Source organism: Saimiri boliviensis, chromosome 12 (genome assembly GCF_048565385.1).
Source record: "Saimiri boliviensis isolate mSaiBol1 chromosome 12, mSaiBol1.pri, whole genome shotgun sequence".
Lineage (NCBI taxonomy): Eukaryota > Metazoa > Chordata > Mammalia > Primates > Cebidae > Saimiri > Saimiri boliviensis.
In genome coordinates this window covers 85,337,454-85,361,574 of record NC_133460.1, presented here as the reverse complement: position 1 = coordinate 85,361,574, position 24,121 = coordinate 85,337,454, and the positions used below count along the sequence as shown (strand labels likewise).

At 48.7% G+C, this 24,121-nt stretch overlaps 1 protein-coding gene across 6 annotated transcripts in view; it reads right to left on the bottom strand.

Annotated features, from left to right (window-relative positions):
* Positions 1-24,121, bottom strand: part of PAX2 (paired box 2) — a 94,200-nt gene that overhangs the window by 44,954 nt on the left and 25,125 nt on the right. For all 6 annotated transcript variants that reach the window (XM_039465013.2, XM_039465011.2, XM_003922294.4 and 3 more), the window contains 2 exons: positions 5,059-5,144; positions 3,310-3,429 (listed from right to left, as the gene is read on the bottom strand). In XM_039465013.2, coding sequence (XP_039320947.1) covers positions 3,310-3,429; positions 5,059-5,144 — 206 coding nt within the window. The remainder of the gene's footprint in view (positions 1-3,309; positions 3,430-5,058; positions 5,145-24,121) is intronic.

The window sequence follows — 24,121 nt, the reverse complement described above, 5'->3', positions numbered from 1 at the left end:
TTCTGGGCTTTTGCGATGAGGGTCAAAGCTTCCTGACCAGCACATTTCTCAAAGGAAAGTCAGGGAGGGGTTCCTTACTCTCAAAGGCCAAGGCATGGGAAGGGGTCTCAAACAGGCTCACAGTCACTGCCAGTTTCTCCCCAGAGTCACTGCTGATCAGCCCTTTCCTGATATCCCCACGGAAATGATTGCTGCAGATACTGATAATGCTGTCCATATTTTGAGTGCCAATGCCAATAACGTTCTGGGCATTATCACTGGGGACACCAGTAACGACTGCTGAGATTGTCTCCAATAATGCCAGCGTGCACTGCAGCGATTGTCCTCACTAATGTCCATCACCGTGACATTGTTAGAGCTGGCGAATAGGCCGAACTGTACCCAGAGCAGAAGCTCGAGCAGCTTCCTGGCGGACAAAGAGGTTCACAGCTTGCCCTCGGGGTATGACAATTCCAGGAAGATGCCACATGCTTGAGGCCAAAGGAGAGCCAGTCTGGCAGGGTCTTCAAGGGTCCTCTTGGAGGGAGATGCCCCCCTCCACTCCCTCTGGGGTCTAATCCGTTAATAAGCATCCCCAGCCCCATCCCAACACCCCTCAGTCCCAGGTCAGTTCTCTTTTGCTGCAGTCCTGGCCCAATCGCTGAAGGACACTCCTGGGTGTCTGCAGCCCATGCCCGAGGCTGCCTTCTGTGACTGGCCTGCCAGCTGCTTTGCTACCTTGGCCTGACTGCAGAGTTGGGCTACATCATCTTGACACATAATTATCTCCCCTATTCTTAATCATCTGAGCTGCTCCCTAATGTGAACCGGGCCTGGCTGCTTAGAAGCATCCGGAGTGGGGGAAAGGGGAGGAGGGGCTGCCACAGCTCTCTCTACCTTTGCGGTCTCCTCTCCCTTCCCACCCAGGGCTGATGGATCAGGATTGGAGGGGGAGGTCAGGGAGAACTGGTCTCCTTCATAGGGCTGGGCTCCACCAGGGAAAACACAGCTCCCTTTGGCCTGGCATTGGTCAAGAGGAGTAAGGAAGAGGAGGACAACTGCCTCCCAAAAAAGAGTGATGCCTCTGATATTTCTTGCTACCTGGCTAGGTCTAGCAGGTAAATGTTTCGGAAGAAACTTAGAGGCCCCATCATCTCTTGCTTTGGAGACTTTCCCTGCTTCTTGCAACATGTCCTGTCTCCTCAGCCTTACTGCCCTCCACATCTCTTTGCGCCTTCTATCCCAGCCGAAGCTGCCCTGCAGCTGCTGGCCAAAGGGCCTTCTCAGGCCCCTCCTCAAAGAGCAGCCCTTCCTGGCCGTGTACTCCCTCCGCAGCCCAGTTCCCGTGGCCTGCTGTCCAGACCTCCATCACAACACGGTATCTGATGGGCCTATCTGCTCCCTGGCTCACATGCTGAACCTGCCCCACTAGAATGTAAGTCCCTTAAGGACAAGAATCATATCTTGTTCTGCTTTGGGATCCTATAGTACCAAGCCTTTCTTGAAACTGATGTGCAGGAAAGGTTCACTGAACTGATTTGATTAGAAACAATGAAGGCGATCAGCGGCTCCGGAGATCGCCCTGTTCCGGGCCAGCCAGGTGCAGCCTTGGTGGCCACAGCCTCATGCCAGTGCCTCCCCACCCCCAGCCTTTCTCGGTCCACAGGAGCCCATGCAGCAGAGGGCATGGTTGGCCACAAGGCTGGCCTTGTCACAGCCTCAGACTGAAAAGGGAGAGTATGGAGGGGCATCTGTGGCTTTCCACGGGCCTCTGGGCCTGTCACCCCCTAAAACACACAGGGGCTGATGGTTAAGGAGAGACCTTTAGGGTTTGAGGCAGATTCTACCAAAGCACTCGGGGTCACAGGGAGCTTGACCAGGGCCTGAGCACGGGGAACCCCAGGGAGAATTGGGACCTCAGGCCTTTCCCATAGCCTCCCCCTGCCCATCAGGGGCTGCCGCCAAAACAACCACAATGAAATTTAGTGAGTGGCAAAGGCTGTGGCAGCCAAATGGGTTTGGATATTTTGGAAGAAGGAGAAATAGAGCCAGACAAGCTGTTTCCCTGTGAAACGAGGCCATTAGGGCTTCTGGAAGGAGGCCAGCGCCAGGTCATCATGGTCTTGCCAGGCCTAGGCCTCCCCTCCACGCTGTCCCTTCCGCTGGGGGCCAGGCCTCTCGCGCTCTCTTCTCTCAGCCTAGGCCGTGGGATCTCGGACTGTGGGCCCAGGCCAGCTCAACGGTGTCCCTTTTCTCTGCTTCTCAGTCCACTAGGCTTCCCTACCGAGGGTTCGTCCCCGTGCGGGATGACCACATAACTTAACTTGTCCAAACAGGACATTTTTGAGAGAAAAGGGAGACGCTGAGATGCTAACTGGCCAAGATGCAGACAACGGGTGTCAACTGGGACTGTCCTAAGCTCATGGGATATACGGTCACCCCTTTATGCTCATCGTTTGAGGCTTCTGCCTCTTTTCTGGGAGATACCTTTAAAATCCGATATTCTCCAAAGGCCAGGAGGTTACCCCTTCTCCAGCAGGGGCCTTGAGAAAATGGGGGAAGGAAGCCGGCCTGAGCCACTGGTGTCTCAGTTGGTCCGGGTGGCCTAGCTTCATGCATCAGAAGAGAACCAGATGGTCACCAAGGGACCCTTAATGTCACGACATTTGAAAAACACTTTGTCCCAGGCTCGTCACCACTACGCTCCCCCTTAACTCTTTTCTTCTCTGTTCTTCCTCTTCCTTTCTCGTTCCCTTTGACACCTTGCCTAACAGCCTGGATGCACCTTCAGGCATTCCACGGAGGTGAGGGAGAGGGCTGGGAGATTTGCAGTGGCATCTCTACTCATAGAGAAGAAGAGCTCCCTGTGGAGTTTGAACTGGGGGCAGTGGACAGGTGTTACAGAGAAAGGACACCAGGGTCGGCTGCACGTGACATCACTCCCTCACCTCTGGACAGATTGGGATCAGGTAAGGACAAGGTAAGTTGGCCTTTCATCCTCAGGTCAGAGACCAGCTGTTCCCCCAACTCCAAAGCCTTCCCAAGGTGAACGGTTCTTGCTTCTCCTCCTGGCATCCCACAGGGATCAATAGGGTGAGCCCCCGTGGCAGGTGAGGCACCCAGGGCTGCTGAGCAGATGGTGAAGCTGATGGCCCCACCGGCAGCCGCCCTCCCTCTCTCCAGGAGCCAGCAGGGCAGTGGGGGGACCTGGGGTTTGCTACTAAAATTGATCTCCCAGCAGAGCAGCTGCGAGGCCAGGCCGAAACCGGAGCTTGCAGTCCAAGGACAAAGCATGCAAAGGGGAAGCCACACCTTTTCCCTCCTCCCTACCTTCATCACGTTTCCTCTTCTCACCGTTGGAGCGAGGAATCCCCAGGATCCCATTGATGGAGTAGGATCCCACTGGGTCATTGGAGGCGCTGGAAACAGGAGGGGAGGCCGTGCTGGGAACTGGATGAGAGGAAGGAGGAAATGCCATCAGGATGGCAGTTGTGATGGGAGGCCAAAGCCCCAAGGCTGGGGGGTGCAGAGAGAAGCAGAGGACATAGGAGGGATGAGGAGTCCATGCTCCTCTACTTCCTCTGAGGTCTATTTTGGAGGGGATTGTGCTGCCATATACAGGCTATTATTCACTCTGCCCAGCCCTGAGGTAAGCGGTGCCCAGTCAACCCCAGGCCTTCTCTGCGGACCTGTGGATTTCACTGGGGTTCTCAAACTCACTCTCCTAAAGATGGATGGAGTACAGGCCCAGGAAACACCAAAGCTGTTTCCATCTAGGCACCTCCATGGTCCTTTAGAGAGCACACCTCCTAGGATGCCCCCTTGCATGGCTCGTCCAATCCCTGGGGCTGGGCAAACCCTTCTAATCAGGCCCCAGCTCATTGTTCTCAGTCTCCTGGGCTGAGTCTTTATCAATCCTGATTTAGAGTCTGTGGCATTCTAAGATGTGTCCCTGATTCTCTGGGAGACACAAGACGGGTCCTGATGTTCCCCAGGAGTGTGCATTTTTCTTTCTCAGCTGCTTTTGGACTTGAAATCACTTGAGAAGCTCCTAATTTCCCCCTTCAGGCACAGATTAGTGAACCCATTCACTCCACGGTGATCAGTTCAGGTACAGCCCGGCCCAACCCTCCCTCCCAGCACACACTGTAACACTGGCCTAGTAAACAACAGCTCCTGCCAACTCCCGGAGGGCTGGGACTAGCCACTTCTATTACCTTCTGGTCAAGAGAGATGAGGACAAATGCCAAGAGGGCAGGAGGAAAAAAATGTAACCACATCCCAGCCCCTCAATCCCCAGGCCTCATCTATGGCTACAGTAGCAACCAAGTTTTTCCTTGGGCCAAAGGGGAAGGTAGTCTGTGTGCGTTGGGGAGAGTGGAGGAGTGTTCTGGTAGGCCCGGGTCACGTCTTGGAGAGGCACTGAGCACAGCTCAATGAATGAGGAGGAGAGAGATAGGCAGAGAGATACAGAGTGGGTGAGACAGAGACCGAGCAATTAAGAGAGATAGGCCAAGGGGAAAGAGGCCAGGAGGAAAGAGAGAGACAGAAGAGAGCCAGGGCTACACCCAAGGAGAAGAGGGAAGAGAGGGAAGGGCAGAGAGAGGAAAGAAGAGGAGGCGAGGGGAGAAGACAGAAGGACAATGTTAAGAACAAGATGGGACGTTCAACAAAGATTGAATAAGAAAGCTGATGCGAAAGAAAGAGGGCACAGGTAGGGAGACAGAGTCAGATAAAAGCAAAAGATGATGGAGAAGACGGGAGAGGGAAGGCAGAGGGGGAAGAAGAAAAAGAAGGACATGCTAGAAGAGAAACACAGAGAGAGGAGAGGACGGAGAGGATAGGGACTGGCTAAGGCAGGGTAGAGGGAGGTGACACGGGTGGGAGGCAGAGAACAAGCCTAGTGAACCCGCATCTCTCAGGGAGACCCTAGGTGGATAGGAGCTCAGGCGAGAGGACTTGGCAAACAGGACTGGCCCCTGGACCTCAACTGGGCAGGCAGTTCCCAGGGGCGGAGCCGCGTTTCCTGCCTTTCTCTGGGTGGGCTCCTGCTTTCTCCCCTTCCCTGAGCCCTCTTACCAATGGTGTGGCCAGGGGCGGTCACTCCTGTCCCAGCCCCATCCGGCGTTGGGTGGAAAGGCTGCTGAACTTTGGTCCGGATGATTCTGCAACAGCATCACAACAGCATCACACATCATATGCCCACTCCTACCCTGGCCAATTCAGCCCAGCCCTGTGAAGGGGCTCTCTCCCAGGCTCCTCAGCGATCTCCTCCTCCGTCTGCTCCCTGCATCTCTGCCCTCACTGCCTGCTGCACAGCACAGGGTTTTCCTTCTGTTGGCTCTGCAGATCCAACCTAGTGCAGCTCTGGGTGGATGCAGCCTGCCTTCTGTCCTGCTAGGTGCATCAGCCGAATTATTGCTTGATTTTTGATAGCAAGGATCATGGCAGCAGCCCCAGTGAGCACAGCATTCTTTCTCTTTCTGCAGGGTGAGAACTGCCCTGTGGCTTGTCGTCCACTTTTCTCTCCTCAACCACAGACACATCTCCTCCTGGTACCAGGACCTTCTGGGTTTTGAGATCATTTCAGAGCTGGCTTTCCTACTTGGGACTGTATCACAGTCCTTCAGAATCGAGAGGATGAGATTTCCCTGTATTCTGAAAGAATGAGAAGTAGCCAGGGAGGGGCTGGGTCACAGGTGACTCTTTCATCCCCAGGACTCCCACACAGCACACAGTCCCTTTGCCAGACGTGAGGCCCTGAACAAGCTCTTCTTGAGCCTACTTGCTGCCCTCAAACAAGTCAGATCCCTGTCCCTGTGTGGCTGGCTGGTTTGCTGGCCTCCTTTGCTGAGGGTCTTACTTGGATCGCAGCTTCTTTGCCAGCCTGGTTGAAAGGTCTGGTGCTCTCCCTGTACATCCTGGGAAGAAGGGGCCAAATCAAGCATTCCTGGAGCCTGCTTTTCAGGGATTTGAAAAACCCAGGGCTCAGTGATGCCAAAGACCCGTCCCAGGGCCTGGACTGAGGAATGTCCCCCCCCGCCCCATCCACTGGTCAAAAAGGGCCTTTGAAAGCCACTTTTCTGACAGTGCTGCTCTTCCCCACAGACAGGCGTGTGACCCAAGCTCACCTCCACCAGCCGGGTGAGTCACAAGCCATGAACCAAGTCAGCTCTAAAAGCTTTTCCTAAGCACTTGCAGGCAGTCAGGAGAAGGCCCCTACCTCACAGTGCTGGACATGAAGTTGGGGAGGGGAGACTTACACCCCCAAAAAAGTGAAGTTACCCGAGGAAATCAGGTGGTTAGTGCTGGAAAGATGGAGCAGAGGAACCATTTCCCTTGCAGGAGAATTGATGTGTATCTTCAAAACCAAGTAGGGCTAAAATCAGAGGCACAGAGGATGGTAGAAAGGACACTGGGCTGCGTGGCAGGGCCCTGAGTCCTGCTTCTGATTTGCAGTTAAGGAGCCACACAGCCTTGGTCTTGCCTCTCAACTTCTCTGGGCCTCAGTTTCTTTAGCTGTAAATGAAGGGGTTGGACTACAGGGTCTCCACTGTCTCTTTCCCCATTTAAAAAAATAACTTGATCCTAAGATGAACAAAGAAGTAGAGGGAAGGGCATCGCAAGCTGGTGGAAGAGGAAGCCACGTGTGCCTGCTGCCTTCTGGGTTAATGCCTAGAGTGGTCAGCCAGAAAGAGCGGAGGCAAGCAAGGGACCAAGAGGAAACAAGGGTGACAACTTGGATATGATAAGAACCATCACCATTTCCATTTACTGAACATCTACTATGTGCCAATATTATACACAATTTGTATGACTTATATATATTATTGTTAATTCACACAACCACCTCCAAAGTAGAGACTATTATCCTCATTTTGCAGATTGAAAACCAAAGCTGAAAGAAGTTTAAGTAGCTCGCTCAAGATCACACTAGGAGCTGGGTGCAGTGGCTCATGCCTGTTATCCCAGCACTGTAGGAGGCTGAAGTGGGTGGATCATCTGAGGTCAGGAGTTCGAGACGAGCCTGGCCAACATGGTGAAACCTCAACTCTACTAAAAATATAAAGATTAGCCAGGCATGGTGGCAGATGCCTGTAATCTTAGCTACTTAGGCGGCTAAGGCAGGAGAATTGCTTGAACCTGGAAGGTGGAGGTTGCAGGGAGTCAAGATTATGCCACTGCACTCCAGCCTGGGTGACAGAGTGAGACTCCACCTCAAAAATTAATTAATTAATTAATAAAGAAATCATACTACCTAGTAGGGCAGACTCAGAATGCAGCCTCTAAAATCCGTGCTTTTCGTTACTTTGTCATCCTGCCCCCGACATGTAGGAACCAGGCTTAGAGGGTCTCAAGCCATGAATGATTTCTAAACTAGGGGGTTATCTGTACAAACAGATGCCAGTAAAACAACATGCATGAGGCATGAGGCGATATGGAGCTGGTCTCAGGAAAGAAAGGGAAGAATTTGCAAGACACGAGGAAGGCAGAATGGACGCAGTTTGGCAACCAGCTGGAGTCAGCCGTGGTTTTGCAACCTCAGTTTTGAGTAACTAGAAGCTTGGTAGAGTTCACATCAGCAGGTCAGGAATAAGGCTGTGGGGAGGTGATTGGTTTTGGAGGGAGGTGACTGGTTTTGGAGGGAGGTGATGGTTTTGGAGAGGTGACTGGTTGTGGAGGGAGGTGACTGGTTGTGGAGGGAGGTGACTGGTTGTGGAGGGAGGTGACTGGTTTTGGAGGGAGGTGATGGTTTTGGAGAGGTGACTGGTTGTGGAGGAAGGTGACTGATTGTGGAGGGAGGTGACCGGTTGTGGAGGGAGGTGACCGGTTGTGGAGGGAGGTGACTGGTTTTGGAGGGAAGTGACTGGTTTTGGAGGGAGGTGACCGGTTGTGGAGGGAGGTGACCGGTTGTGGAGGGAGGTGACCGGTTGTGGAGGGAGGTGGTGGAGTCAGTCCTAGACCTGCAGCATTTCAGGTGAAAGGGAAGAGTCCAGGCGCAATGCCGCTGCATCAGCGGGCACAGAGATGGATTTAGGAGACTGTCAGGGAAAGGAGTGTCTAAAGGGACAAGAGGCCTAAGGAGTGGATACTGGAGGACATTTACTTCCAGGGACTGGGGAAAGAAAATGACCTTGCAAGGGAGTCAGAGAATTGCTGAGTAACTCAGAGCTGCTGCTCCTAGGAAATAGCAGAACCAGGATAGGTCAGTTTCACTTAAGTCGGTGGAGAAGAATGTTTCAGGAAAAACACAACCTACAGTGCCAACGGCAACGTGGAGACTGGAGGGAACTGGGAATAAGAAGAGGCACAGAACTGGGATTCTGGTGACCATTAGTGACCTTGAAGGGGAGTCTCAGCAAAGCCACTGGAGCAGGAGCTAGACAGAACCAGGTTAGGGAATGCATAGGGAGGGAAGGGAGGCAGGGCAGTAAAAGGAGACCATCGCCTCAGAAGTTCGAGGAAAAGGAAAGTGTGGAAGGGGGAGGATGGAACAGGCAGCTAAGTGGAGGGAAGACCTTCTTGGGTAAGAAAGATCTGGATAAGCGTGTCGACTGAAGAGGAAGAATCAGTGAAGAGGAAGAGACTGAAGTTGCCTAAGGGACTGTGGATGATTAAGAGAGCAAAGGGGAACAAGGAAAAATGGAGTGGGGCCTACAGGGAGGTGTTAGCCGGAGATGGCATATTTTCAGGTGGCCAAATCTTTGAACAGGAGCTTTTACGGCTTTTAGCTCTCAGAAAAGCAGAAGGCAAGGTCTTCTCCCAAGAGTTGGAGGGAAGGTTTGGAGTATGATTACAATGGAAAAGATTGGGTAGTAGCTGAGAGGCAGTGTGCACTCACCTACAAGGAAAGTCTAGAAAGATGCTGAACAGCTCAGAGCTGCTGCTCTTACTTCACTGTAGCAAAAGCTTCTGGGAGCTCCCAGGGCCTGTGAGTGGCTCTGGCTTGAGGGCTGATGGGCTCTTGACTAAGGGAACTCCAGGGGTAGGGCTCGCTGAGAGAGAGAACTGGACGGGCTTGAGGAGTTTCTGTCTTTGTTACCCAGAGCCTTTGACCCCTAGGGCACTGGCACAAATTTAGCTGAGGCAGCAAGTGATGGAAAATCACTACTCCCTGACAGCGGCTTGGTGGTGCATGGGGGAGGAGGTGGGCAGGGTGCCTGCTGTGAGTTACTAATGCTCTTGGTGTCCATCCATGACCCCAGGCAGGGGGCACTTGCCAGTCCCTGGAGCTGATCTCGGAGAATTTAAAAACTGGGATCGGCTGGGCACAGTGGCTCATGCCTAAAATCTCAGCATTTCGGGAGGCCAAGGTGGGGGGATCACAAGCTCAAGAGATCGAGACCAGCCTGGCCAACATAGTGAAACCCCGTCGTTACTAAAAATACAAAAATTAGTTGGGCGCGGTGATGGCGCGCGCCTGTGGTCCCAGCTACTCTGGAGGCTGAGGCAGGAGAATCACTTGAACCAGGGAGTCGGAGGTTGCAGTGAGCTGAGATTACATAACTGCACTCCAGCCTGGCAACAGAGCCAGACTTCGTTTCAAAAAAAAAAAAAAAAAAAAGAACTGGGATTGTGGAAATCTGTTGGGCATCGGTTGCCCTCCTGTCACCCAACAACTCAGGGCAATTTCACTCGGGACTAAAGGATGAATGAAGTAAAGCAGTTGTTGATGATGACCGCCTGATGTGACTTCCCCATGCTCCTCCTCCTCCTTCACCAATTATTTTTCATTCTTGGCCTCACAAGACAGCCAGACACACACCAAACCTCCATGGCCCCAGGCAGGGTTGGCCTGCAAAGTCAAGTTCTGGAAGATCCCTGGAGGGTGCAGCTGGGACCCTGGAGGACACAGCTCTTCTCAGAAGCTGGGAGGTGTCATTTTTCCATTTCCACAGAGACGCTGCCCTGCCAGGGTGCCCGCTCCCCACTTCTCTTTCCTTCACAGGATGCTCTTCCTCCTCCACCATTTCAGATGAGGGTTCACCCCTTCCTGGGGACCTCCAGGGCTTTGGCCTGGGCCCAGCATGGAGATTTCCAGGCACTTAAGAGTCTCCCACGCTTGCAAGGGCGTGAGAGCAGCAAAAAGAAGAAGGGTATGGGCTCTGAGCTCAGCCTGCCTTAGTCTGAATCCCGGCTCTGTTACTTGCTGCCTGTGAAACCCCTGGCAGTTTCTTATTTCCTTGTCTGTAAAATAAGATAATACTACCATGCACTTCATAGGACTGCAGTGAGGACTAAATAGGACACTGCATGTAAAGTGATTAGTATGATGGTTTGTTCGATAAATGCTACCTGTAATAAAAATGATGACCAGTGCTATTCCTATGGGTGATCCCTAGGCCCAGCTGCTTTCAATTTAGGAGTTGAGCCAGATGCAGGCAGGAGACCTCCCTACCCGGTATGCTCCAGCCTGGTCAATGCAGGTGCCGCTGAGACCCTGGGAAGAGCACCGAGAAGACAAGAAACAGCAGCAGTGGTGGCGACACCTGATCCAAGAGGAGGTCGCGTCAGACTCTCAAGAAGACAGACCGGGGACTGGACCAAGCCCCACTGGGGTCACTGGTAAGGATCCACAGGGGACCCAAGAGATGGCAAGGGGTCGTGGCAGGGCTTCAGAGCAAAGGGTGACAGGGTAGGTGGGGAGGCCACTCCCTCGTTGGTTAAATTCCCAGAAGGCCCCACCCTCTCGCCAACTTGGGTATCAACACAGTCTCAGGCTCTGTGAGTGAGGAGGAAAGCCCTGTATGAGTCTCCTGTTAACAGTGTATTAAACACATGAAGAAAGAGAGAAGCCCTCCACCTTCTAAGAGAGCACCAGGCATTCTTACTCCTCTTCCAGTTCTGCTCTTTCTCTTCCTCCTCCTTCCCGCCTCTTTTCTCTGTGTCTCACTCTCGGTCTCTCCCTTCTTCTCTTTCTCTGCTCCTCTCTTCACTTCCCCTCTCTTTGTCTGTCTGTCTGTCTCCTTGCACCCTGAAGTCCCACCGTGGCTATGTGAGTTTATCGATTCCTGGAAGCTGGGGGAAAGCAGGAGGCAGGGCTGGGGTGCAGACTCAGGGATGGAAATAGAAGGCTATAAATTATTTGTGACAGGAAAGCAATAGTGGCAGAGTGCTGAGCACAAGTCCTGTGTCACTATTAGATTCCTTTTAGCCTGATGACACTGTAAAAAAGGTTAAGTGTCTGCTGGAATCGTACACCTGGGGGGCCGGGGCAGCCTGGGAGCAGAACAAGCCACTGAGAGCAGGTATATCAATTCTCCAGGCCAATAATATTCCTCTCATTGATCGCCACGCAAAGTTCAAAAATCTCATTACAGCCAGGCAGACCGGGAACTTTTTACAAATCAATAGAATGATATAATGTATGTATACTTAGTACAAATGTATCTATTCATCTATCCATCCATCCACGGTCCGCCTCAGGGTTTCCAAGTTAACCTACCCATCATATTATGTTACGTTATGTATGATATTATATTGCATTATATTATATGATAATAAATGGTGGCAAAAACTCCCTGAGGTAGAGACAAGAAGAGGTCCTATTAGCACTGAGGTGACCTCAGACAGCTCACCTTGGAAGGAGTGAGGTGGCAGCATTTCCAGGACTAGGCTGAACAGGATTTCCAGGAGCAATGCTTCCTCAGCAGAGGCTCCCGTTTAAAAACAAAACCAAAAACTGTCTACTGAGTATCTACTATGTGCTAGGCAATGTTCTATGTACTTTAAATAAATGGTTCACTTAATCCTCACAACCCATTTTGCACATAAGGCTTATTACAACTTGCCCAAGGTCACCCATTTAATAAATAGGAAATCTGGGATTTGAATTTGGGTAGACTAATCCCAGGGGATTGATCCCAGGGACTAATCCCTTACCTGCCGAATTATACTGCCTCCAGGGGAGAGACACCAAAAGGCAGCCCCCCAGATTTAAACTTCTATTTTCAGTCCCTTGTTCTATTGTGTTCTGAGAAATGAAGGGTGAAGGGTTCCCCTGAACCTCAGTTTTCCTCACTAGAAAATGGGAGTGATAAACCTCCCGGAAGCAGCTGCTCACAACCCCTATACATCGGATCTCTGAGTATGTTGCCATGAAATTCTGTCCTGTTGCCTAGAACATACTTCCTTCCCAATTTTGGAATTATTCCCTAGAGGAACAAAATTACTTCTTAGTCGAGCTTGAACAAACCAGTGACATGACCAGGCTTGGGGAAGGCTGCTCTTAGGAGCAAGATGTCAAGTATCTGCCTATATGTGTTACATACATGTATAAATCAGCTTAAATTGTCCTGGAGTAAACTGCCCACTTTAGAGCCTTTGCAGAAAATATTTAATCCATGGTATGGGGAGAGTCTTTCCTGATTTGGTAAATCAAAGGCACTCCAGGGTAGCAAATGTGCCAGACTAGCTGGCCCCAGTGCCCCCTGAGCCAGACAAGTGGTCATGGGGGCCTCTGCCAGTGGCCTCAGGCTACATGGGCATTATAAACTCGATCATCCTAGAGAACAAAATGATATTTGCAGCCGGGCATGGTGGCTCCTGCCTATAATCCCAGCACTCTGGGAGGCTGAGGCAGGTGGATCACTTGAGGTCAGGAGTTCGAGACCGGCCTGGCCAACATGGTAAAACCCTGTCTCTACTGAAAATACAAAAATTAGCCGGGCGTGGTGGCACACGCTTGTGGTTCCAGCTACTCGGGAGGCTGAGGTGGGAGAATTGCTGGAACCTATGATTGCAGTGGTGAAGTGGGACCCACAATTGGAATTGATGGAGGTTGCTGTGAGCCGAGATGGTGCCACTGCACTCCAGCCTAGGCTACAGAGTGAGACTCTGTCACAAAAAAATAAAAATAAGATACATTTAAAAAGATACTTGCTTCAGCAAAGGATATTTTGCCCAGCTAATGCAGGTGGTTATTACTTCAGTGCAGATCTTTGAGAGCTGCCTATAGCAGGCACGTATCCGCAGCTTGGCCCTGAGGCAAGTCAGCAACACTAACAATGGGAGACTTTTCACAGCAGAACCTTGAGTGAGATATCATAGATCACCCAGGAAATGTTTACCTCTCCTGGAAATGGTCCCTACTCCTGAGAACTCTAAGGAACTAGAATCTCCCCCTTCAATACCCCCAGGAACTGAAAAATTGAAATTTACTTCCTCGTCTCCACAGAAAGGCAAGGGAAACAACACCCCGCTGCATATGGCTTCCTTTAAGGCAGCCCTGAATCACTTAACACACTTGTTTTTGTAGCCTCTGGCTGCAGTTTGGGCAGAGTTTAGCGGTTTCTTGCCCATGCTCTCTCACATGCCCTGCAGGTTTCAGTTTGGATAACTGACCTGTTAGGCAGGGTTCTGGGCATGAGAATGGCCACTGATAAGGGTCATTCTTCAGAACTGTGGACAGGACCGTCCATTCTGGCTGTGGCAGCGCATTGCTGGAATACACAGGTTCCAGGTTATCAGGATTCCTCCCAAATGTGTCAAGAGCTTCTGACTCTTGTGTTGACTCTCAGAAGTCATAGCTGAGCTCCAACAAATGAAAGTCCTACCAGAAGGCTTGCAGAAGGGTTTCCTCAAACTACTGCTCTTGAACTACCTGCATTAGAACCCCCTGGGGTATTGCTAAAATGCAAACCACGGGGTCCTACTTCAGACCTGAATTGGAATTTCTGTGAACTCTATTTAAGAAGGCTAGCCTAAGCCAGAGGGTGAAGAAACCATCCTTCTGGTTGGTTTCTCAAGGGGATCTTTGTGAGAGGTGGGAAGAAGTGTTAGTGAGTTAAGAAAGTTCCTTTCTCATACTCTTATCAATCCACATTTTTCTCCATCTATTAACCCTGATTCCAGCTGACATGGTCACCAAAATTCAGTAAGCTATCAGTTGCTCTGTAGAAATAAAACCGTAGATTAAAAATTAAAGTAATTTCAAAATGGTTTTTGGTACATTCCAGGATGATAAATTCCCAGTGGGTTACTTAGATACCAGGCATATTTTCTGCATCAACTTAGCCCTCTAAGACTGGCATTGAGGCCGATAATCTTTCCACCATGTGCCCCTGAGAGTCCAGGCCAGAGACAATTTACCAGGCTAGATGGGCCATGGGGCGGCCCAAGGGGGCAATAGTGATGGTTTATATGATGAATGGTAAGCATATGGATTTATTTAACTTCAAGATATGCATAGGTTTAAAAATTAAGGGGCAATGTGTTTAACTAACCATTTGGAAACCAGTCTGCAGTGCATGCCAAGCCCAGAGCGTGATCAGACTCGCGCCTCTCGCCACTGGCCCTGCCCTCATCTGTCAGAGCTTCTGGCTAGAGCTGGAGTCTACCAGCTGTCTACCCCCGTGGTCCTGCTTGGGAAGCTCCAGAGGCTCGAAGACGGCTTGATATAAGGTGAGCAAGGTACTGCTATAAATTCATTGCTGGGACCGAGTCTTCCACTCTGCACCTGTCCATCCCCCATCCCATCACAGGCATGTCTCCCTCCCTCTGCAGTCACCTGGGTGGCAGCAGATACAGGGCCTGCTAGTGACTGCCTGGCCTCCCTACCTCTACCCTTTCCCACCTCTCACCTACTCCAGCATTCAAAAACAGTCCCTCAGTCTTTCTGTCTTTTTCTGAAAGAATGTGATATGGCTAAACTCTACAATCACTTCCTGTTACCTATAGGATAAATTCCGAATTCTTCAGCCCAGCCTTCAAAATCTTCCCTAATCTGGTTCTATCCTAGCTTTCCAATCTATTTCTCTCTGTTCCCCTCTCCTCTCAGGGTCTAGCTCAGGGCTGAAACCTTGTTTTCTTGCTTACTCAATTCACATAGACTCCTCCCCTGACCTCTGAGCTCTACAAGGGCAGATGTCACTGCTATTTTTCTCACGACTGTCTTTCCCCAGCACCTAGCAGTGGTGTCTGGTATAATGTAAGTACTTGATAACTATTTGTTCAATAACAAGTGAATATTACTAATAAAAATAACAATAATATAATCTTGTTTTTGTTTTGAGATGGATTCTTGCACTGTTACCCAGGCTGGAGTACAATGGCACAATCTCGGCTCACCGCAGCCTCTGCCTCCCAGGTTCAAGCAATTCTCCTGCCTCGGCCTCGGAGTAGCTGGGATTATAGGTGTGTGTCACCATGCCCAGCTAATTTTTGTATTTTTAGTAGAGACAGGGTTTCACCATGTTGAGCAGGCTGGTCTCAAACTCCTGACCTCAAGTGATCCTCCCGCCTCAGCTTCCCAAAGTGCGGAGATTATAGGCATGAGCCACTGTACCCGGCCGATAATCACAATGACATAATCTTAAGTGACACAGTGGGCCAACATACCCTTACTATGTACCAGGCACTGTGCAAGGCACTTTATATGGATTATTTAATTTAATTCTCACAAGCACCTATGAAGATTATTATCCATAATCTATAGATGTGGAAGCTGAGACTCAGAGCGGTTAGGTAACTTGCTGAAGGTTACACAGCTGTTAAATAACAGAGCTGGAATTTAAACCTGAGTATCTCATTCAAGAACTTCTGCTGCTAACCATTGAGTAGGATAAGTCAAAGATATCAAGAACAGATGGTAGAATCTATGAAAACTAGGCCTGAATAGAAGAGCTGACTCTAATAATATTAAAAGCAATAACTATCATTTATTTTATATTCACTGTACAACAAGCATTATAATGGATGTATTTTCTCATTCAAATTCCAACTATAACTCTGGCAAATAGGCATCCTCTCTATTTTGCCTAAGAGACAACAGCAAGGCCAAGCAACTTGCCCAAAGTCACCTGCTTAATAGCATTGGAGCCAGACTTTTTTTGTTTGGTTGGATTTTATTTTTTTCAGTTGACATAATTATACATATGTGTGAGGTAAGAGCCAGACATTAGGTCCAGGCTTGTGACTTCAACGTCTGTAGGCTGAACCATTTCTTTGGGAAATATATATAGAGACATAGATACACACACACACACACATGCACACACACACACACACACACATATGTATATATATACACACACACATACATATATATTTATTTATTAACTATTTGGACATGAGCAATTTTTTCCTTCAGTCTTTTCATGTCCATGATTTTGGAAAAGTGAGCACATGTATGTAGACGATTGACAGAGTGCATGTAGCTGTGATCTTAAACATGCTTATCTTCTCCCATGTGCCATAGCTGTCTTTGATAAGCATCATGTCTGTGTTACAAACAAACCACAATTTTAGATTAAGTGGCTGTAGGTTTCAGTGAATTTTTATACACTGGTAGGTTTGGGGGGCAAATTTTCCAAATTTTTTTCATCGGCATGACCATACTACATAGAGATGTGTTTCTCAATTTCGGTTTTGAGAATCAGTTTCTATGATTAGTGTATCTTTCTATTCAGGTCTGCTCCAATGCATTGATCCAAGATTTATAATAGTGGATGTATTTATCAAAACCTACTTCATGACTATCTGCTAAGTTATGCCCATTTCTGTCAAATCTGTAAGCTACAGCGAGACTCTACACCACCATTGTTTCCTTCCCAGGGTGTTTCAGATTTTCACATCACAATCGTGTTTTTATATTGGTCCATGCACGGGTATTGATGTACATAAATGTGCATTTGTATACCTGTGTATCTCTCCGTCTACGGCCAGAATGGGGTGGGGGAGGGGGGTGTGGAAATGAGAGAATTATTAAATGCCAAGTAGCTGTGCAATAAATTCCATTGATTTTATAAACTCCAACTTGTCTTCAGTCTCCTTCCATTCTTTATCCTGGGGGCATTGCAACAAAAACCTATTTTAAATACCTTTGCTTCCCCCCTCCCCCTGCCCAAAAAAGTGTCAATATTTTATTTGGATTTTTAACTTCACTCCATAACAGTTGTTTGACCTCCTGACTCGTGTGAGTCACATAAATTCTGGGACTTTATTCAGGAGCCATGTTCCTGCTATTGAATAAGCAATTTGAGAGGGTGAATTAATGACTTGTGCTGTTGCTGGAAAGTCCCTGAAGAAATATTAAAATTGCTTGCAGACTGAATCGATACTCCGTGAACACCCAGCAAGAGGGCTTTGGCTCTGGAATGGCCACAGAAGGTGGGGCTGGGCAGAGGAAGGGGAATTCCTGCACCCAGCTTGGTGAGCTCCCTGCCTCCTCCACCACCTTCCCCTTTATCCTTGGAGCTCTGTCATTTTCAGTAACAGCGAAGTCTTATTAAACCCCAACTAGAATAGAACTGAATCGTCCTGTCTCCGGAAGCAGGCTCAGGGGACAGTTTACTCTCTTACTAGCAATGAGAGCCCAGAGGACTTATTGGAGGTGATGGTCTGGACACATCCACCTGCTGGAGAAACGGCATGGTGCTGCTGCTTTCTGGCAGGCTGCACTGTGCTTGGGAGCACTGCAGCTGTGATCGTTTACTGCTGGGTGTGCAGGAGAATCGGGTGCTGCGCTACTGGCTCTGTCTGTGTGTGTGCCTGCCCAGTGTTTACTATTGCTCAAGCGGCCACATGATTTCAGCCTTTGTGTATGGGTGTCCCCGTGGGATGCAGCGTTTGAATTGTGTTGTGCATTATCGTGTATTATTGCATTGTGTTGACGAATTCCAGCAGCTGGCTTAAGGTTTGTTACTTGGTGTTTTGTGGTATTGTACTGAAGTGGCTGCACTTTGTGTAACACTGAGTTGGAGGAATTTGAGCATTGTTTGGTGGCAGTGTCTGTGTTTCTGCTTTGAATTATTGTGTTCATTGATCATATCAGCATCTTTTTTCCCTAATGTATGTCTCAGAGATTAGGTTAATGGATGTCTCCTTGGTGATGTGGGTTGAGTAATGATGCTGGATCTGGGTGGTGGTGTATGATTAGGTAATTGCTTTAATTGCCTTCTTGGTGTGCTTGTGGGTGAGAGGACCCATCCTTTAGCTTTCTTAGCCTGGTCATTTGCACTGCTGCTTTTCAGAAGGAAGATTCTAGAGATGCAGGACAAATCTCTTCTTGATGATCAAAAATATGATTCTATTCTTCTTGGAAGCAAGTGCCCCTCCTCCGCTGAACAGTTATGACTTTACCAGACAAGAACAGGTCTGCGTGATTTGGAGAGTTAAGCCCCTAGACCCAACTCTACGCCTACTAAGAGTCTAGATCCCTGCTGGAGCTAGAGGGGGACGGCCGGGAGTAAACTTCCCAATCCCAATGGGAACAGCAACATCAACTCTAGTTCCTAGAATCCCCATTCTACCCCACTCTGTGGCTCTGGCCATTAGCATCCTCTTCCTTCCCCATATCCCCAGATGATGGGGCTCAGCAGTGGCCTGCACTGAGGAGCACACCCCATGGAAGAGTACAGAGACACGAGAGGGGTGAGCATGTGGTAGGGTACAGGGGCCCGAGAATAGATAGTTGGGCATGAGACTGCAAAATACACAGAGTTCCCCAAGAGACTGCCATGACTGCACTTCCTTTGATCCAAAGGAGATACGAAGTATGGCATAGGGGATAAGCACCCAGGTTTTAGAGCCAGGACTACATGGGTTCAAATCTTATTTCTGCTACTTAGCCTGTGACCTTGTGCAAGTTATTTAACTTCTCTGTACTCCAGTTACCTCATCTATAAACAATCCTATAAAGCCGTATGGGGTTGTTTAGGATGCTTAAATCGATTAATGCATGTAACATGCTTATAACTGTTCCTACTGCAGTAAACACTTGTTAACCACTGTGATGATGATGATGATGATGATAAATATAAAGGTTTTCTGAGTAAAGCAGCCATAAGATTGGCCTACGTATGTGCATAAACACGTACACGTGTGTGCTAGTATACAAAAAATCCTAAGACAAATCAAGGTGTGTGTGTGTGCGTGTGTGTGTGTGTGTGCGCGTGTGTGTGTTTTAAGCAGATAAGTGCAAACTTTTCAGCCAGGTAGCAAAGGGGCAGAGAGTAGTTCTCTCCCTTCCATGTGGGCAGTGGCAGGGTTGAGGTTGACAGAGCTCACCACTGCCCATGCCTACACAGAGGGCAGCATCTGGCCCTGATCCAGTAAGGAATAGGCAGATCTTGACTTGTTTTTGTTGTTGTTTATTTGAGCAGAGTCTCATTCTGTCCCCAGGCTGGAGTACAGTGGTGTGATCTCGGCTCACTGCAACCTCTGCCTCCCAGGTTCAAGTGATTCTCCTACCTCACCCTCCAGAGTAGCTGGGACTACAGGTGCGTGCCACCATGCCTGGCTAATTTTTTGTATTTTTAGTAGAGACAGGGTTTCATCGTGTAAGCCAGGATGGTCTCGATCTCCTGACCTCGTGATCTGCCCACCTCGGCCTCCCAAAGTGCTGGGATTACAGGTGTGAGCCACCGCACAAGCCGACTTGTTTTATGCTACAAGAAAAATGTAAGGATGATTGAGTTTTCAGTCATCCTAATTTTGCTCATCAAAAATACTTTCTAATCTGAAAATCAGAACCTTTACCAGCTAACAGTTATAAACCAGGAATAATGAAATCTAGGAACCTGAAAATGATGCAAGGGGTATGAAAGGTATCAGACAAGCAACTGTGTAGGTATTTGGCTGTGGGTCTTACGGCCCACTGAACATGGTCACCTAACCAAGCCAAAGGGACAGGGAGAACTTGAGGCAAGAATGGGGTCGCACCTCAGTCTTGCTCCATGGAAGTTCCCATAAGGATGAGAAAACACATCATCATGAGTTTGGGAAACTTTGGTTTTCATCTTTGCTCTTGTCAGGCAAAGAAGAAACAGAATTTGCCGTTGTCCAATTACTTTGAGCCATTGCATCAAATAGATTAAATCCAAAGTAATTTTTGCCGGAAATTTTTTTCTTAAAACTTTTACTCCTTAGCAATGGAAATGACTGCAATGATAGTCAAACTCCCATGCTTCCTTAGAATATCCAGACATGTTAGACAAGAATAGACAGCTTTGGTTTGAATTTAAATATATGCTCACTTCCCCCTTTCCTCTTTCTTCATCCTTTGTCTTATCTCCATTTTCTCTCCTCTCTTCCCCTCCTCTTCCTGTTTACCTCCCTTTCCTCTTCCCTTGATGACATTTAAGAATCAGTGAAACCCTTCGAACACACCAAATAAGGATTTTTCCACACTACCATTTCATTTTATCTTTAAAAAAAACCTACAAAATGCAAAGCACCACAACCTATGAAAATGCCATGAAGCCCAGAAAATGCCAACCTTCAATTCCTCAAACAATAGCAGGTTCATCCAAGAGAAGGAGTGTGCAGTTATACAAAATACACACACACACACACACACACACACACACACACACACACACACACAAGGGCTGGGCTCTCAAAGTGGACAAAGGGGCAATTATCTGACTAATTCTGCTCAATGGTCAGACAACTGAATCATAGAGCGTCTTTTTTTTCTGGAAATGCACTGAGTGGGCCCTCTTCTAAATCCATCTGGGCTGGCAAGGCATTCTCACTGGCATTCATTATATACAATTCTGTTCATAGCATATCCTTTTGGCTCTTCAAACTTTTTTCTTTAAAAAGATTTCAGTGTTTGTGCACACATAAAGCAGAATGCATACACACTGACAGAGACACTTAACAAGAAATGCAGACTTGATGATGACTACTGCAGTAATAATAACTAGCTTTTATTGAGCACCTAATGCCTGCCAGGTGCAATTCTAAGCAGGTTTATGTGGACTCACTCGTTTAACCCTCATGAGAACCTATGAGACCTACGTGATTATACCCCACATTATTTGAGTGAAGAAACTGGGGTCCAGAGAGTATACGAGATGGATCCAATACCCTGTAGCCAGTGAGTAGAGAAGCCAGCTTCAATATCTGGCAGTTTCTCCCAAGAGCCTGCTTTTTAGCACTATGACACATAACTATGTGAATTGCCTGGCACACAGTAGGTGCTTAGCAAGAAAGCACCTACTTTCTGAATGGCTGGATGAAAAAATAAATGAAGAAAAAGCCACATATATTAAAAACCTGACAGTCTCCCTTAAATGGCAAAGGGGACTCCCTTAGAGCAGGCGTCCACAAACTTTTTACACAGGGGGCCAGTTCACTGTCCCTCAGACCGTCAGAGGGCCGCCACATACTGTGCTCCTCTCACTGACCACCAATGAAAGAGGTGCCCCTTCCTGAAGTGCGGCAGGGGGCCGGAAAAATGGCCTTGGGGGCCGCATGCGGCCCGTGGGCCGTAGTTTGGGGACGCCTGCCTTAGAGAAACCAGCCAGACAGCCTAAACTTATTTGGACAAAGTGATCTGCCCTCCTGGCCAACTTTCCAGGGAAGGAAACCTCTCACCAGCTGTGCTCGTTCCAATACTAACTACTGTAACCAGCAGATCTCCACCTGACTTAGAGCATAGCCCGCCTCCTTTCAAGCCAGAAATCAGACTCAGACATATCAAAGATGCTTTCTAACCACACTACTTAGTTCCCTGGAATATTCTTCTCTGAAAACAGGTGTTTCCCAATGTGTTGATTCTGTGCCAGGATAAAAAAAAACTGAGAAATTCAATCAATTACGTGGACATTTCTAAATCGCCAGATCTTTGGCATTCTGTCGAAAACCTTTATAGGTGATTGACTAAAGTTTTGGTTTTGATCCAGATGTTTGGGAGTTGCACCGTCATTAACCTGTTTGTTAGCAAGTGCTCATGCATTTCCAAGAGGCATAAGTGAACACTAAAAAGGAAAAGAATAGCCCAGAATAAAACAGACCAAAGAGGACAGGGGTAGCAGCTTTTGGACAAAACCAGTCGAGCAGGCAGTGTTCTGGGACTGGGTTGCTACTTTAGAGATCCATTAGAAGGTGGATCCAGCTCACAAGAGACTCGCGTGTTTAAAGACCTTTAAAAATCTCATACAGCTGTATCCTCAACTGCTTACCAAACTGTCCCCTATCTGATCCCTGCATGCAGGAGCTGATGGATCAATCCCAGAGTCCAGCACAGACAGCAGTTTGCCCACCAAGTGACCCATCCACCCTCTCCATACTGAGACTATGGAAGGCTGCCTGCCTGTGCATTTAGCATCTCTACATATTGTCAGTCCAAGCTGCGAATTCTGCAAAGCCTGACATAAAGCTGGTTTGTGACTTTGTACATGTACCCCACTTGTGATTTAGTGCTCTGTCTTTTATCATTTCACCTACTCCATTTCCTTTCCTGTTTGGCTTTTTAATGCTGTTTACAACTTCCGTATCCAGAGAGCACATAGCTATCTTTCAGTGTCTTGAACTGATGTACCCAACTAATTTTTCTTATGCAGGGTTTTCTCTCCCCTCGACTTAATTTATGTTTTAGTAAATGGGAACTTTAGTGGGGCGCAGTGGCTCATGCCTGTAGTCCTAGCACTTTGGGAGACTGAGGCAAGTGGATTACCTGAGGTCCAGAGTGCAAGACCAGCCTGGCCAACACAGTGAAAACCCATCTCTACTAAAAATACAAAAACTTAGCCAGTGGAGTGGCGTGCACCTGTAATCCCAGCTACTCAGGAGGCTGAGGCATGAGAATCGCTTGAACCCAGGAAGTGGAGGTTGCGGTGAGCCGAGATCACGCCACTGCACTCCAGCCTGGGCTACAGAGTGAGACTTCATCTCAAAAAAAAAAAAAAAAAAGTAACTTTAGATTGTTCCATTCAGTAGCGTTTAGGGTTAACACTTTCATCAAAGAGATCATGGCGCTAAAGGACTCCTTGCAAGGGACATTTGTTTACCCTTACGAGAAACCGGCTCTCCTTATGTGCAAGGAGGCTGCGTGCATGCAGGCATGCCTGCACAATGTCCTCCTCGGTTTATGCCTCTATGCTTCACTGCCCCATGTCAATGCCACTTGGCACTGGCAGGAAGAGCACAGTGAAACCCCAATGTGGACAGCAGCTGACCCTCAAACTGCTGGAGATAAATCCAGGCCCTGGACCCTTCCTGATGGCCACTGAGTTTTTTTTTTGTTGTTTTTTGTTTTTTTTTTTAATGGAGGTGGGCCTCACTATGTTGCCCAGTCTGGTCTCAAACTCCTGGGTTCAAGGGATCCTCCTGACTCAGCCACCCAAAGTGCTGGGGTTACAGGTGTGAGCCACCATGCCGAGCCCAGCAGGACTGCTTCCTCCAAATTCTCTCTCCCATACACCCCTTCATCTCACAGCTGCAGAGGAGGCTTTTGGTGATATTCACAGGTAAGGTTTCGGGGGGTCTATTCTCCTAGAGGTGAGTTGGTGGAGAAGGAGGGTGGGAAACCAGGACGATGTCTCCCGATATTCCTGGTTATCTATTGTTTTTTTTCTCCTTCTCTCCAATTCTCTCTACGTCTTCTCCCCATTGACTAACGGTATTTGACCTTGAACTTTGGCCTCTCCCTTCACACAAGAATCTGTCACAAAGGGGACAGCATCTCCAAAGAAGCAGTCACCTGGCCTAACAGGCCTGGAGACCAGTAGCCAGAGGGGCCAGGCCATCACTCCACTCCTGGAAATAAATCCCATTGTATTTGCATTTTAATTTTCCACATAAACAAAGGCCCAGAGTACTCGCTTGGGCAGCATCACTGGACGAATTTAATTAGAAATGAAAAGTTTATAGGGCCCTCTTTAATGCGATTAATGCTCAGTTAACATTTATCACGTTCAGATGCTGGAATCGCCTTTTCTAAGCAGCCACTGGCCATGAAATGAATTTCCCTCAACTTTTTTTGTACCCATCCTGGGAGGTCCTCTCCTAAGGGAGTCTGCATGGCCTTCCTGGCTATCTCCCTGGGGCCAGGAGTTACCTGATCCTCAGAGCCAAGTTCAGGGGAAACAAGGGTGGGGGAGGAAGAAAAGCATACGTGCTGGGGAGGGCAGAAGGGCGAGAGTGCAGGTGAGCATTGTTTCTAGAAGGAGCTGAACCCTAACCAGGGCTGTACCCCCTGCAGGAGCTAAGTGCTCAGCCCCAAACATGGGCTACACGGCATCACAGCCCCTTCCCTAATTTAAAAAAAAAAAACACCCCTCCCACCACATAGAGTCCATTTCTGTGGCCTAAAATTAGGTCTTAGTGGGGCCTGTCTGTGTCGATCACATCTGGCTCCCACTTCCCTCTTCCTGTCTTCCGCCGTCTCTCTTCTCTTCTACCCTCCCCTTGC